Consider the following 12774-nt stretch of genomic DNA (forward strand, 5'->3'; position numbering starts at 1 on the left):
TGTATAAGCTTTTTATTTAAAGCTTTTTGTATACCTTTTTTTATTAAAAGCTTTTTATATAAGCTTTTTATATAAGCTTTTTATCAAAAAGCTTTTTGTATAAGCTTTTCATCAAAAGCTTTTTGTATAAGCTTTTTATCAAAAGCTTCTTGTATAAGCTTTTTATCAAAAGCTTCTTGTTTAAGCTTTTTATCAAAAGCTTATTGTATAAGCTTTTTATCAAAAACTTGTTACCAAATGCTTTTTATAAAAAGCCTTTTAAACAAGCTTTACTAAATGCTTTTATCTAAGAGATTAAAAAAATTATTAATTGTTGTTTACGAAAAATTTGTCGTCAAAAGGTTTTTATTAAATGATTTTAACTTAAAGCTTTTACTTAAAGCTTCTTGGTAAAATCGTTTTACCATGTATGCTCTTCATTAAAAATGTTTCTAAAAATTTCAATATTTGCTACAACTATTTGATTATTTAATCTTAAGGGTCACCCTTAAGGCCACACAACCAATTTTAATAAGACTTAAAACATTTATGAGTTTCTAATACCCGCCAGTAGGCCACACAAAAACATTGATGTTAACAAAATTGCACACAAAGAATCTATAAAAAGAAATCTTCTATATTTTTTTTTTGCTTTCTTTTGGCAGTAGAGAAGAACTTAAGCTGCCGAAGATGGATGAATGCTTAAAAATTGTTTTCTACAACAATTTATGGTCCATTTTAAGATTTTATTATATAGCAATGTGTGTGTGTATGTACGGCAATTTCCACTCCTCAATTTTGGCATTAAGCCCCTCAAGACATAGAGGAAATAAGTCCAACATGTGCAGTAAAAACATGGCAACCAATCTTTAGTGACAATCTTTGGGGAGAAATTTTTGTTAGTTTAAAAACATCTAAAGGAATGTCTTTGGTTGTATGAAATGTTACTTGATATTAGATTTATAGGCTCATATTTAACAATTTCATGTCAAAACATTTGCTAAAGCAATTTGGTGGTTACTTTTATTGCATTTTGCCACTGTCATAAATATTCAACGAGTATTTTCCGGTCATTTCAATTCATTGATACTTAATAGGTGTCCCTCTGCTGTTGCCGTTGTTCGAAAGTCTTTTAGTGTTCGCTAATAAAGTAGGAGTGACTGGAAGAACATATATTAAGAAGCTTGCTGTTTACCAGCAAGTTTGTTAAGGGGAGTTTATTTAAATCCATATTTTATTGCATTTTATTATCTCGGACTACTAATCGAATACATAAAATAATCTCTTTCCTCCCCTACATGTGTATTTGGATTTTTATTACATTTTCATGTGTGTGTTTGGTTTTTTCAGTTTGTCAGCTGGTCTGTTGGCTTTTGGTGCTTAATCAACCCTCCATGTTTGTTTTTAATGTTTTATTGAGGGGGATTTTAAATTGTGAGCAAATTTAACTGTTTAAATAAATAATTATTTTTAAAGAATTTTAAATTTAAAGGTCATTGTAAACACATTAGTTAAGAGTTTATAAAAGGAATTCTAAGTGTTTAACTAATTATACCGTATATACTAGTATATGGTATAGTCTTTAGTCTAGTCTATGGTCTAGTCTATAGTCTAGTCTATAGTCTAGTCTATAGTCTAGTCTATAGTCTAGTCTATAGTCTAGTCTATAGTCTAGTCTATAGTCTAGTCTATAGTCTAGTCTATAGTCTAGTCTATAGTCTAGTCTATAGTCTAGTCTATAGTCTAGTCTATAGTCTAGTCTATAGTCTAGTCTATAGTCTAGTCTATAGTCTAGTCTATAGTCTAGTCTATAGTCTAGTCTATAGTCTAGTCTATAGTCTATTCTATAGTCTAGTCTATAGTCTAGTCTATAGTCTAGTCTATAGTCTAGTCTATAGTCTAGTCTATAGTCTAGTCTATAGTCTAGTCTATAGTCTAGTCTATAGTCTAGTCTATAGTCTAGTCTATAGTCTAGTCTATAGTCTAGTCTATAGTCTAGTCTATAGTCTAGTCTATAGTCTAGTCTATAGTCTAGTCTATAGTCTAGTCTATAGTCTAGTCTATAGTCTAGTCTATAGTCTAGTCTATAGTCTAGTCTATAGTCTAGTCTATAGTCTAGTCTATAGTCTAGTCTATAGTCTAGTCTATAGTCTAGTCTAGTCTATAGTCTAGTCTATAGTCTAGTCTATAGTCTAGTCTATAGTCTAGTCTATAGTCTAGTCTATAGTCTAGTCTATAGTCTAGTCTATAGTCTAGTCTATAGTCTAGTCTATAGTCTAGTCTATAGTCTAGTCTATAGTCTAGTCTATAGTCTAGTCTATAGTCTAGTCTATAGTCTAGTCTATAGTCTAGTCTATAGTCTAGTCTATAGTCTAGTCTATAGTCTAGTCTATAGTCTAGTCTATAGTCTAGTCTATAGTCTAGTCTATAGTCTAGTCTATAGTCTAGTCTATAGTCTAGTCTATAGTCTAGTCTATAGTCTAGTCTATAGTCTAGTCTATAGTCTAGTCTATAGTCTAGTCTATAGTCTAGTCTATAGTCTAGTCTATAGTCTAGTCTATAGTCTAGTCTATAGTCTAGTCTATAGTCTAGTCTATAGTCTAGTCTATAGTCTAGTCTATAGTCTAGTCTATAGTCTAGTCTATAGTCTAGTCTATAGTCTAGTCTATAGTCTAGTCTATAGTCTAGTCTATAGTCTAGTCTATAGTCTAGTCTATAGTCTAGTCTATAGTCTAGTCTATAGTCTAGTCTATAGTCTAGTCTATAGTCTAGTCTATAGTCTAGTCTATAGTCTAGTCTATAGTCTAGTCTATAGTCTAGTCTATAGTCTAGTCTATAGTCTAGTCTATAGTCTAGTCTATAGTCTAGTCTATAGTCTAGTCTATAGTCTAGTCTATAGTCTAGTCTATAGTCTAGTCTATAGTCTAGTCTAGTCTATAGTCTAGTCTATAGTCTAGTCTATAGTCTAGTCTATAGTCTAGTCTATAGTCTAGTCTATAGTCTAGTCTATAGTCTAGTCTATAGTCTAGTCTATAGTCTAGTCTATAGTCTAGTCTATAGTCTAGTCTATAGTCTAGTCTATAGTCTAGTCTATAGTCTAGTCTATAGTCTAGTCATAGTCTAGTCTATAGTCTAGTCTATAGTCTAGTCTATAGTCTAGCCTATAGTCTAGTCTATAGTCTAGTCTATAGTCTAGCCTATAGTCTAGTCTATAGTCTAGTCTATAGTCTAGTCTATAGTCTAGTCTATAGTCTAGTCTATAGTCTAGTCTATAGTCTAGTCTATAGTCTAGTCTATAGTCTAGTCTATAGTCTAGTCTATAGTCTAGTCTATAGTCTAGTTTATAGTCTAGTCTATAGTCTAGTCTATAGTCTAGTCTATAGTCGAGTCTATAGTCTAGTCTATAGTCGAGTCTATAGTCTAGTCTATAGTCTAGTCTATAGTCTAGTCTATAGTCTAGTCTATAGTCTAGTCTATAGTCTAGTCTATAGTCCAGTCTATAGTCTATATTATTATTTTTTAATTTTACAGCATACTTTAAGTATGACCATTTAAATAAAATTCTATTACATAACTTATAGCTTACACACATAAAGATCTTAAAATTCCCTTCAAACATTGGAAATTCTCAAAGAGTAAACATTTTTATTGTTGGTTTTAAGGTTAAGCGACAGTTAAAAACTAGTTTAAAACATTAAAAATTACAGTTTAATATCCAAACAGATTAAATATTCATTTGCTACTTTCTTTAATGTAACATCATTAACCTTTTGACTACATCCTCTGCATGGTCCGTTTTCTGTTAATTATACAATTTGCTATTACATTAAAACTTTTCGTTACACATACACCCCAGCAACAGAGCAACTTCAACTTCATTTAAGAAAATTTTGTTAAGTTTAAGTGTCAAACTTCATTATGGCAAAAACTTAACAAATTCAAGTTTTAATTTTAATTAAAATGGTGCATAGACATAGACAGACATACATATAGTGTCCTTTATATTTTGTTTCGTGCAAGTTTCAATTAATCGTTAATGTTTTCTTGTCCTTAGTAATATTTTTAGTCTCTTATATTTTGAAATGCAAACCTTAATTTCAAATTCTAAATGACATTACTAGTTAGTAACTATAATTTATTTAAATAATTTACTAAACAATCATTTAGAAAAACTTTAAACTTGAAAAATCTTGTTAAAATAGTTGCCTGTCAACCTCAACTAAATATGTATGTTTTTTGTTTCTATCAAATAACTACACAACGTTAGCAATAACAAAAAATTTATGGTATTTTCATTTATTTTGTGAAAAAAAAAATGAAAAAATAAAACAACAAAACTGAAAAACAAATTTAATGTGGTTTTAAAAGCTTTTTAAAAAGTTTACTATAGTTTTATACATATTTTGTTCCGTCCATTTTTTTAAACAATATATTTTTTATTTATTTACGGTTTGCTTGCCATCTCTTTCACTCTTAGAACTTTAAGCTTCCGTCTTTTGCCAGCTTGCATGGCCAACTAGAACAGAAGTAAAATTTTCAAACGAAAAAGCAAAACTTAGTCAAGGACGTTTTTCTTTTAACACACACAGATGCTTGAAAATTTTCACATATACACTCTTGTATTTTATATTTGTAGACACATACATATATAGTGTATCCATACAAATATGATGGTATATTATTTATTATAGTTTTACTCGTTTTTCTACTTAAGAGTCTCATGCCAGTCCTTGGCTGCCGAAAACTATAAACTTCCCTCAAAAATTTCAAACAAAAACTTTTGCGTTCCTGTGTCTTTTTTGTTTTATTAAAATATTAAACTTATTTAAACAATAAACTATTTCCAAATATAATTTCTTTTTGTTTTGTGATGGTTGCGAGAAGACTTCTTTTTTGAATGTGCTGCAGCAGTAGAGTGACTGTTGTGTAATTTTTAAGCAAGGGAACAAACTTATTTTCTGAATAAAAAAAAGTTTAAAATAATTTTCCAATTTTATTGTTGATAAAAATTTAAAATAATAATGATAAAAATTATATGACTTTTTCCAGAAAAAGTTTATCCAAAAAAAAAACTTATTTTTTAAAAGCTTTTATTCATTTTGAAACTTAATATTTGATGTACTTAAGAAAGCTTTTTCAACAACATTTGTACTGAAAGAGTTTTGGAAATAGAGGAAGCCTTTTGATTGAAAACCTTTTTAGATGCAGATTTTATAGGAATTAAAAAAAAAGCTTTTTTGGAGAAAACTTTTCAACAAAAAGTACCTTTTTTACAAAAACTTATTAATGTAAAAAATATTAAAATAAGCTTTCCCTAAATTTTTATTTGGAATCTTGTTTAGATAACGATTTTATAAGTATTTAAAAAAAAAAATTTAAATGTCTATACTTTTTATTAAAGAGATTTTGAAAGCTTTTTAAGCTATAGAAAAAGCTATTAATACAATTTTTTTTATTAAAAAGCTTTTTTGGAAAAAATTTTAAATAAAAAAGAAATCTCTTTAATAATCTTGATTCTAAAAGAAGCTTTTTAGAAAAACTTTAGGGAAAGCTTTTTGAGATATAAATTTAAGAGACAAAAAGAGAAAAAAACCGAACGTTTTAAAGAAATATTTTCTGTTAAAAGCTCTTGAGAAAAATCATTTCTGGAAAAAGCTTTTTAAGAATATTTTTATGAAAATTTTTTTGTTTAATTTGGAGAAAACTTGAAAATAGAAAATTGTAAAAAGTAAGAAAGCTTTTTCTAAAAAGTGATAATTTCTAAAAGGCTTTTTATGAGAGTTTTTATAAAAAATGTAATGTAGAAGACTTTTTGTTAATGTTATATTTTTAGGAAAATTTTATATAAAATAAAAATTTGGTACTTTGAAAGTTCATAAAACATTAAAACTCATTTTTTATAGCATTATTATCAACTGCTTGAGACTATTAATCATTAAATATATATTCTTATCTTGAAGCTTATCAAATTTTTATGATTTTATTTTCAATTTTATTTATTTTTTTACTTCTAAAACGTCTATTCCAACATTCCCAATTTTAAAAGAGATTATCGATATATTATTGATATAGAGTTTATACAATTTATTTATTTTTTTTTTATTTTCCAACAAAAGTCACGTCTAGCTCATATGACAGCCATAGCGAAAGCTATTTTTTATTGCTATTTTTGTAACAAAAATATAAAACAGCAAATTTAATTTTCTTTAAATCTTTTTATAAAATCAAATATTATTATTTATTCATGTATGTATGTTTTATTATGTTGTTGTTGTTGTTGTTGTTATTTTTCTTATTGCCTTTTTAATATAAAAGAACTTCCTTTTTAACATTTTCATAGATAGACACACGGAGTGAAAAATAAAAAATAATCTAAAACTGAAAAACAAGATAAACAATTTTCATTTCGTTTATAATGTATTCACTTTAAAATCGTTTTTAAATAAATACGTGTTGAATTAAACTAAATGAAAATAAATTGTTTTTGTTGCCTTTTTTTTTGTTTAAACATTTTATGGATTTAGCTACGATATACAGAGCATACAAATAGGGGTTTAGCAGTGTAAGAAGGGAAAGATATTTAAACATCCATTTGCTATGATGATTGGCTTTGACTTTCCCCTTAACAACTAGAAAGTTGAGTCGTGTAATAAATGTCAAAATACGTTACGATTTCTATTAAACCAGCTGCATAGACAACTAGAAGTCTCTGCATATAGAAAAAAAAACAGTCATAACGAAAGATGGATGGATGGATGGATTGTTGGGTTCAATGAATGTATGGATGGTTGTGTTACACATACAGAAATAATTTCTGGCAATTTGATATATTGAAATCCTTTTTAGCACTAACTTACCCACCAATATTGACAGCCAATCAATCTCGTCAAAGAAAATAGTACAACTTTGTTTAGAGCCGGGGAGGGGGACAAGAGCAACAGTAATGAAAAAAATACAAATTAACACAAAATTTATTACACTGCCATAGTTAGAACACAGACAGAGGGACAGACTGATAGATAGACTTTGTCGTACACTCCACAACATCAAAAAAGCTAAAACTTTATTGAGGCAGTATTGGCAAGATAATCATTTAGCAAAAAAAAGTAAATAAATTTATATTTACCCACCCATAGCTTTTCTTACATACATACACCCTTGCCAAGTTAAACAAATAGATATTCAAATATAGAATTGTAATTTTGTCTGTGTGTGTAAAATAAAATTGATTGGCTGTGATTTATTTATAGAGCTCCATTTGATATTTATTTGTTATAGTCAGAGAAAAAAGTTTAATTGAAAAAAAAACAAATGTTAAAAAAATTTTAAAAAATCAATTACTCATATTACACACAAAAACCTATAAACAAAATTTTCTATAATTAGCTTCGTTTCGAAATTATTAAGGCCTACTTTAAGGCTTATAAATTTGTTTATTCTATAAATAATAAGTAAAATAACACGATCTCTGACTTACCGTAAAGAATATTTCATTTAGATGATAATTGTAGGCATTGCGCACATAAGTACGTATAATTTTATCACGTCTCTCGCCCTCGAAACCATTTTGTATATCATGGGCACTAAAACGCCAAATCGATTCACCCGTAACCACACCAAATAAAACATCATAGTGAGCACCCAGGCCACCATTCGTATAAGATGAACTGCCACCACTAAAATAACCACTGCCATAATTGCCACCACCACCACCCCCTCCCGAGGAAGAACCGCCGCCACCATCGTTTGATGAGCGTTTACTGCTGCGTGTCATTAAATCATCGATATCGAGATTGGAATGTCCGGAACGTATAACGACGCCATCAACCTAAATTGAAAATAAGGAAGAAGACAAGAAAAACAGGATGTTAGAAAAAACAAAAACAAATATGATAAAAAAAAGTGGCAACATTTAAAAGAAAAATCAAAAAAAAAAAAAAAAAACAATCAACCAAAAGAAACTGAAAACGTTTTTTTTTTCTAACAACATACACATATTTTTCCATATTAGCCTAAAAAAAGGGCCTTAGCTATGAAACGATGACTAATAGAGACAAGTAGATTTGTTTTGTAAGATATCAAGAAATAGACCAACCTTTTTTTTGTTGGCCTTTTCAATACACACACATAGATGTAAAGATTGTACTCACATATTTATGTTTGTTTAAGGAAATACTCTACTGTAAATCGTCTTGTAAGTATGGGTTTAAATGAAAAATGCCCTAAATGGAATATCTTTGAACTTAACTGCTCCTTTTGCTTAGGTTTCCTTAAATTTTCCTTTCATATATTAAACTAGACATGTTTATATTTAAGTTACGTTGCGGCTTTTTTTATGTGTAAAAATATGGCGTTAATATAACGATATAAGGCACAGATTGAGTTTCAAAGGAATTTATTCTTTTAGCAGAAAGAAAAAGTTATAACTTACAAGTATTATAAATAATAGTCTTCTTAAAGAAATTTGAAACATTTTTGAAAATGAGCTTTATGGCAAAAGTACTTTTTTGGATAAAATACTTTGATAATAAAAACAAAACAACAACAAGTGAGTGGGATATCCCCCATATAAACATCAGAATGATATTTGGAATATAACTTAAATCATCCTCCCCGGGGCATGTTTCCTTGATGAAAGACCCTCAACTTGGTGTATTGCAGTTTTGTGGTGCTACCAGTACCTCTAGTCATCCCCCCGGGGCATGTTTCCTTTATGAAAGACCCTCAACTTGGTGTATTGCAGTGCTGGGGTAAAGAGGTGCTACCAGTACCTCTAGTCTGCCGGGATGTTGTTCTCTATTGAGTGTGTCGGATGAATTAGAAGTGTGCTGGGTTGAATGATGATAGATGAAAGGTATCTTATACAAGTGATAACATTGAATTTCCCTTCCTTGTCCAGTTATGTTCAGAGTAAAGTCTGCTCATACCAGAATTACTACAGTATGTCACTGTGAGTAAAAACAAAGTCTCGGCTTATTTGATGGATTCGTACTTCGGTCTACTGGTTACGTCTCTAGCTGCTGTTGCGGACTGACTCAACAGAGGCCATTCCATCTGCGTGGTTGTAAATAGAAGTGATGTTTTTGCATCTCGGAAGTTAAGCAATGGGGCAGCAATGATCAGATATTAGATAGCTCAAGTACTTGAGCAAAGTACACGTACTCTGGACCGGAAGCACAATGGGGTGGTGGTGAATCGTCACAAAAGCTCACCCAGTGGTTGAAAAATATCACCGGGAAATAAGACAACACGGTAGGTGTTCACGTAAAGCACTTCGACATTAATGACTTAAATCAATTATGGACCGAGCTCTTTGAATTAACAAAATATTTATTTTTAAAAACAAAATATTTTTGTTAAATTTTTAAACCGTGAACATACATATTTGTGATGTAGGGTCAACTATGGACCGATTGTCGTGAAATTAGATAGAAAGGTAGAGGCCCTATATGCGGGTAGGGTCAACTATAGACCGATCCTCAATAAATTTGGTAGAGAGATTTTGACGCGTATAAAACTTATTTCATCGCTTTACTCGTATTTTTAAGCCAGTAATAAGCTTTAAAGCTACTTTCCGAAGGCGAGCTTATATGGGGGGGTAGCGTCAATTATGGACCAAACCTATATGAAACTTATTTATGTCGAATTTCAATACTATACTCGTACTTTTAAAACAAATATGCCCATTAAAATTATTCTTCGGGGGTCCCCTTGTATGGGGGCTATCCGAAAACGTGGACCGATATTTTCAATACCAAACAATATCTATAGGGAATATTTTTGGAAATTTTCAACCCTCTAGCTCATTCCATTCGGACTCTATCGTGCTTTCAACAGACAGACAGACAGAGACAGACAGACAGACGGATGGACTAGGTCGTCTAGAATAATAAGGACCCAAAATATATATACTTTTGTGAGTCTATGACCAATATTTGGAAGTGTTACAAACGGAATGACAAAATCAATATACCCCTTTTTTATGGTGGGTAAAAAAAACATACATATGTGGTTGTTTTCAGCAACTTTTTTAGACAACATTTTCATAGGCTGCTCCGAAATTTTCTTATATATCCGTAACTATATTCTAAAAAGTACTTTTTTCATTTAGTTTTTTGTAATACAGTTTGGGACATTTTCACAATTGGTACTTTTTTTTACAGAAGTAACGTTTAATAGAAAGCATTAAGCCCAGTAGTATACCTATTCTTCTCCCAATATTTTACACAAATATTTAATAATATAACTCTTTGATATGGATCGTGCATTTAGCTGCCAGTTTCTGTGGCTTTTTCAGTAACATGAAATAATCTTTGAAATTTTTAAGTAATTATTCTTCAACTCATAAACACACTTTGCTGGCAGTTCATCAAAATTCATACGTTTGATTATTTTTACGAATAAATCAAAGAGTCCAACACTTGAGTGCAAGAAAAGCATTGAAGCAATGACAACAGCTCAAGTTTAAATTCATGACCAACAATAAAGAAGACCATAGAAATCTCCGAAATGCTAAAAAATACTATAAGGAAACTGAAGTAGTGGCAGAAAGAAAAAGCAAGTGGCATTAAGGAAAGAAAAAAATACACTTATGCAAAAGAAGCTTACAAACAGCTTTTCTTCATTATTATCAAGTACTAGTTCGACACGTAACAAGAACATACCAACAAACTACATATACGTATAATAAATATCATACACTTCACTACAGATACTCATTAACACACAAGGACAATCAACATCTTGTATGCGTATAAACATACATATAAATATGTTTTCTTTTTTATCAGTTTTTTTTTATTATTATAATTTTTTTCTTACTTTTTCAACATTGTCAAGAATGTTTTGTTGTCCAAGTGTACAACAGTGTCATAGGTTCATTTAAAAGTATTTTAGCCTATTTCAAGTATCTATATTTTGTACTCTCGCTCTATCTGTAGCTTGTACAGCACTTTTAAATGTTTCAGTTTTTCTTGTTATTTGCTGTCCTTGTGAATGTTGTTATTCATGGCCTTTGTTCTATTTCATATACAACTTTCTATTATTATTATTTTTTTATATTTTTTTTCAACTTTCTAAAGAAATTTTCCTTTTTGCTATCATAAAAATTGTTTAAAAAGAAAAAAATGGAAAGCAGAATAATGTAAATGTTGTTGTTGAAGAATGAAAGAAAAAAATTACAATTTTAAAATATGCCATCATCAATTGAGACACTATAAATTTAACACTCCATGTACATGGGCAGCAATAGGAATGTCAATGGCTATAAAAGCTTTTGGTGGGAGGTTGTTTGCTGCTAGTAGAATGTAAAGAAAGTCCGTCATATAAATATTACGGTTACAATATGCCATCATCTTCATCACCATCATCATTGGCTTTTTATTCATTGTTTCATTTTACAGCCTATTAAAATGACATTTTTTTCATTATTTGTTGTATTTTGCTTTCACTTGGCATTCATTTACTTTTTGGGGCAGTTTTTTTTTTGGTTATTTATTTTTTTTAATATTTTTTTAAATAAAATTTACACTGTTTCCGCTGGTAAGAGAGGGGAAAATTATTTATTTGTTATACTATGCAAAAAGACCCACCATTTGTTAGATTTTCAAATAATTGTAATATTGGGTACTTTTTAAAAAAAAGTACTTTTTTTGAATAATATTTTTATATCCTATTTAACGATTTTTAAGCTTAATCAGCTGGTTTTTAAAGGAAAATTAAAAAAATATATAAATTATTTTATGCAAAAAAGTACTTTTTGGTAAAAAGTACTATTTTTGGAATTTTTATTAATATTTTCTTATTTAAATGAATTTTAATACAATATGTTTTTATGAAAAGTACTTTCTATCAAAATTTTAGTTATTTTGTAAAAGTACTTGTCTTTAGAAAGTATTAAAGTTAAAAAGATTTTTGTCAAAAAAGTACTTATTTCAAAAAAGTAAAATTTTTATAGGGAACTTTTGCCAAACAAATATGTTTCAATGAAAAAGTACTATTTGAAGTGTCAAATCTTTTTAAACAGAAAAAGGTATTTCAAATATTATAGCGTATGATTCGAGTATGAACTCTTATCACAAAAAATTGGTTTTATATTTAGTACTTTTTTTTCAAAAGGTACAAATGTTACTTTTAAAGAAAAGTAATAATGCTAGAAAAGCTTTCTTTTTTAAAAGTACCCAAATTATTAAAACACAAAAGAAAGTTAAAAAAATTAAAAAAGATTTTTAATTTATTTTAATTTAATTTAATAATTATTTTTTATACTATGCAAAAAGGCCAACCATTTGCTAGATTTTTGGGTACCTTTTAAAAAAGTACTTTTTTTGAATAATATTTTTGTATCCTATTTAACAATTCTTAGGCTTAATGAGCTGGTTTCTAAAGGAAAATTAAAAAAAAATATAGAATTTTCCTCATTTTATGCAAAAAAGTACTTTTTGGTAAAAAGTACTATTTTTGGAATTTTTATTAATATTTTCTCATTTAAATGAATTTTAATACAATATTTTTTTATAAAAAATACTTTCCATCAAAATTTGAATTATTTTGTAAAAGTACTTTTTTTTAGAAAACATTAAAGGCAAAAAGATTTTTGGCAAAAATGTACTTATTTCAAAAAAGAAAACTTTTTAAAGAGAACTTTGCCAAACAAATAAATTTTCTGTGAAAAAGTACTATTTGAAATGTAAAATTTTTTAAACAGAAAAAGGTATTTTAAACATTATAGCGTACGATTCGTGTATGAACTCTTATCACAAAAACATTATTTTATATTTAGTACTTTTTTTCAAA

The 12774-nt window shown here is 28.7% G+C and overlaps 1 protein-coding gene across 1 annotated transcript in view; it reads right to left on the reverse strand.

The window, feature by feature from the left end:
- LOC119604965 overlaps window positions 1-12774 on the reverse strand; it is a 131570-nt gene that overhangs the window by 105051 nt on the left and 13745 nt on the right. The window contains exon 5 of the mRNA XM_037957895.1: window positions 7457-7807. Coding sequence (XP_037813823.1) covers window positions 7457-7807 — 351 coding nt within the window. The remainder of the gene's footprint in view (window positions 1-7456; window positions 7808-12774) is intronic.

The sequence above is a fragment of the Lucilia sericata genome, unplaced genomic scaffold (assembly GCF_015586225.1).
Source record: "Lucilia sericata isolate MDLA Ls3-8-SP2 unplaced genomic scaffold, ASM1558622v1 Contig000447F_arrow, whole genome shotgun sequence".
In the NCBI taxonomy this organism is placed as follows: Eukaryota; Metazoa; Arthropoda; class Insecta; order Diptera; family Calliphoridae; genus Lucilia; species Lucilia sericata.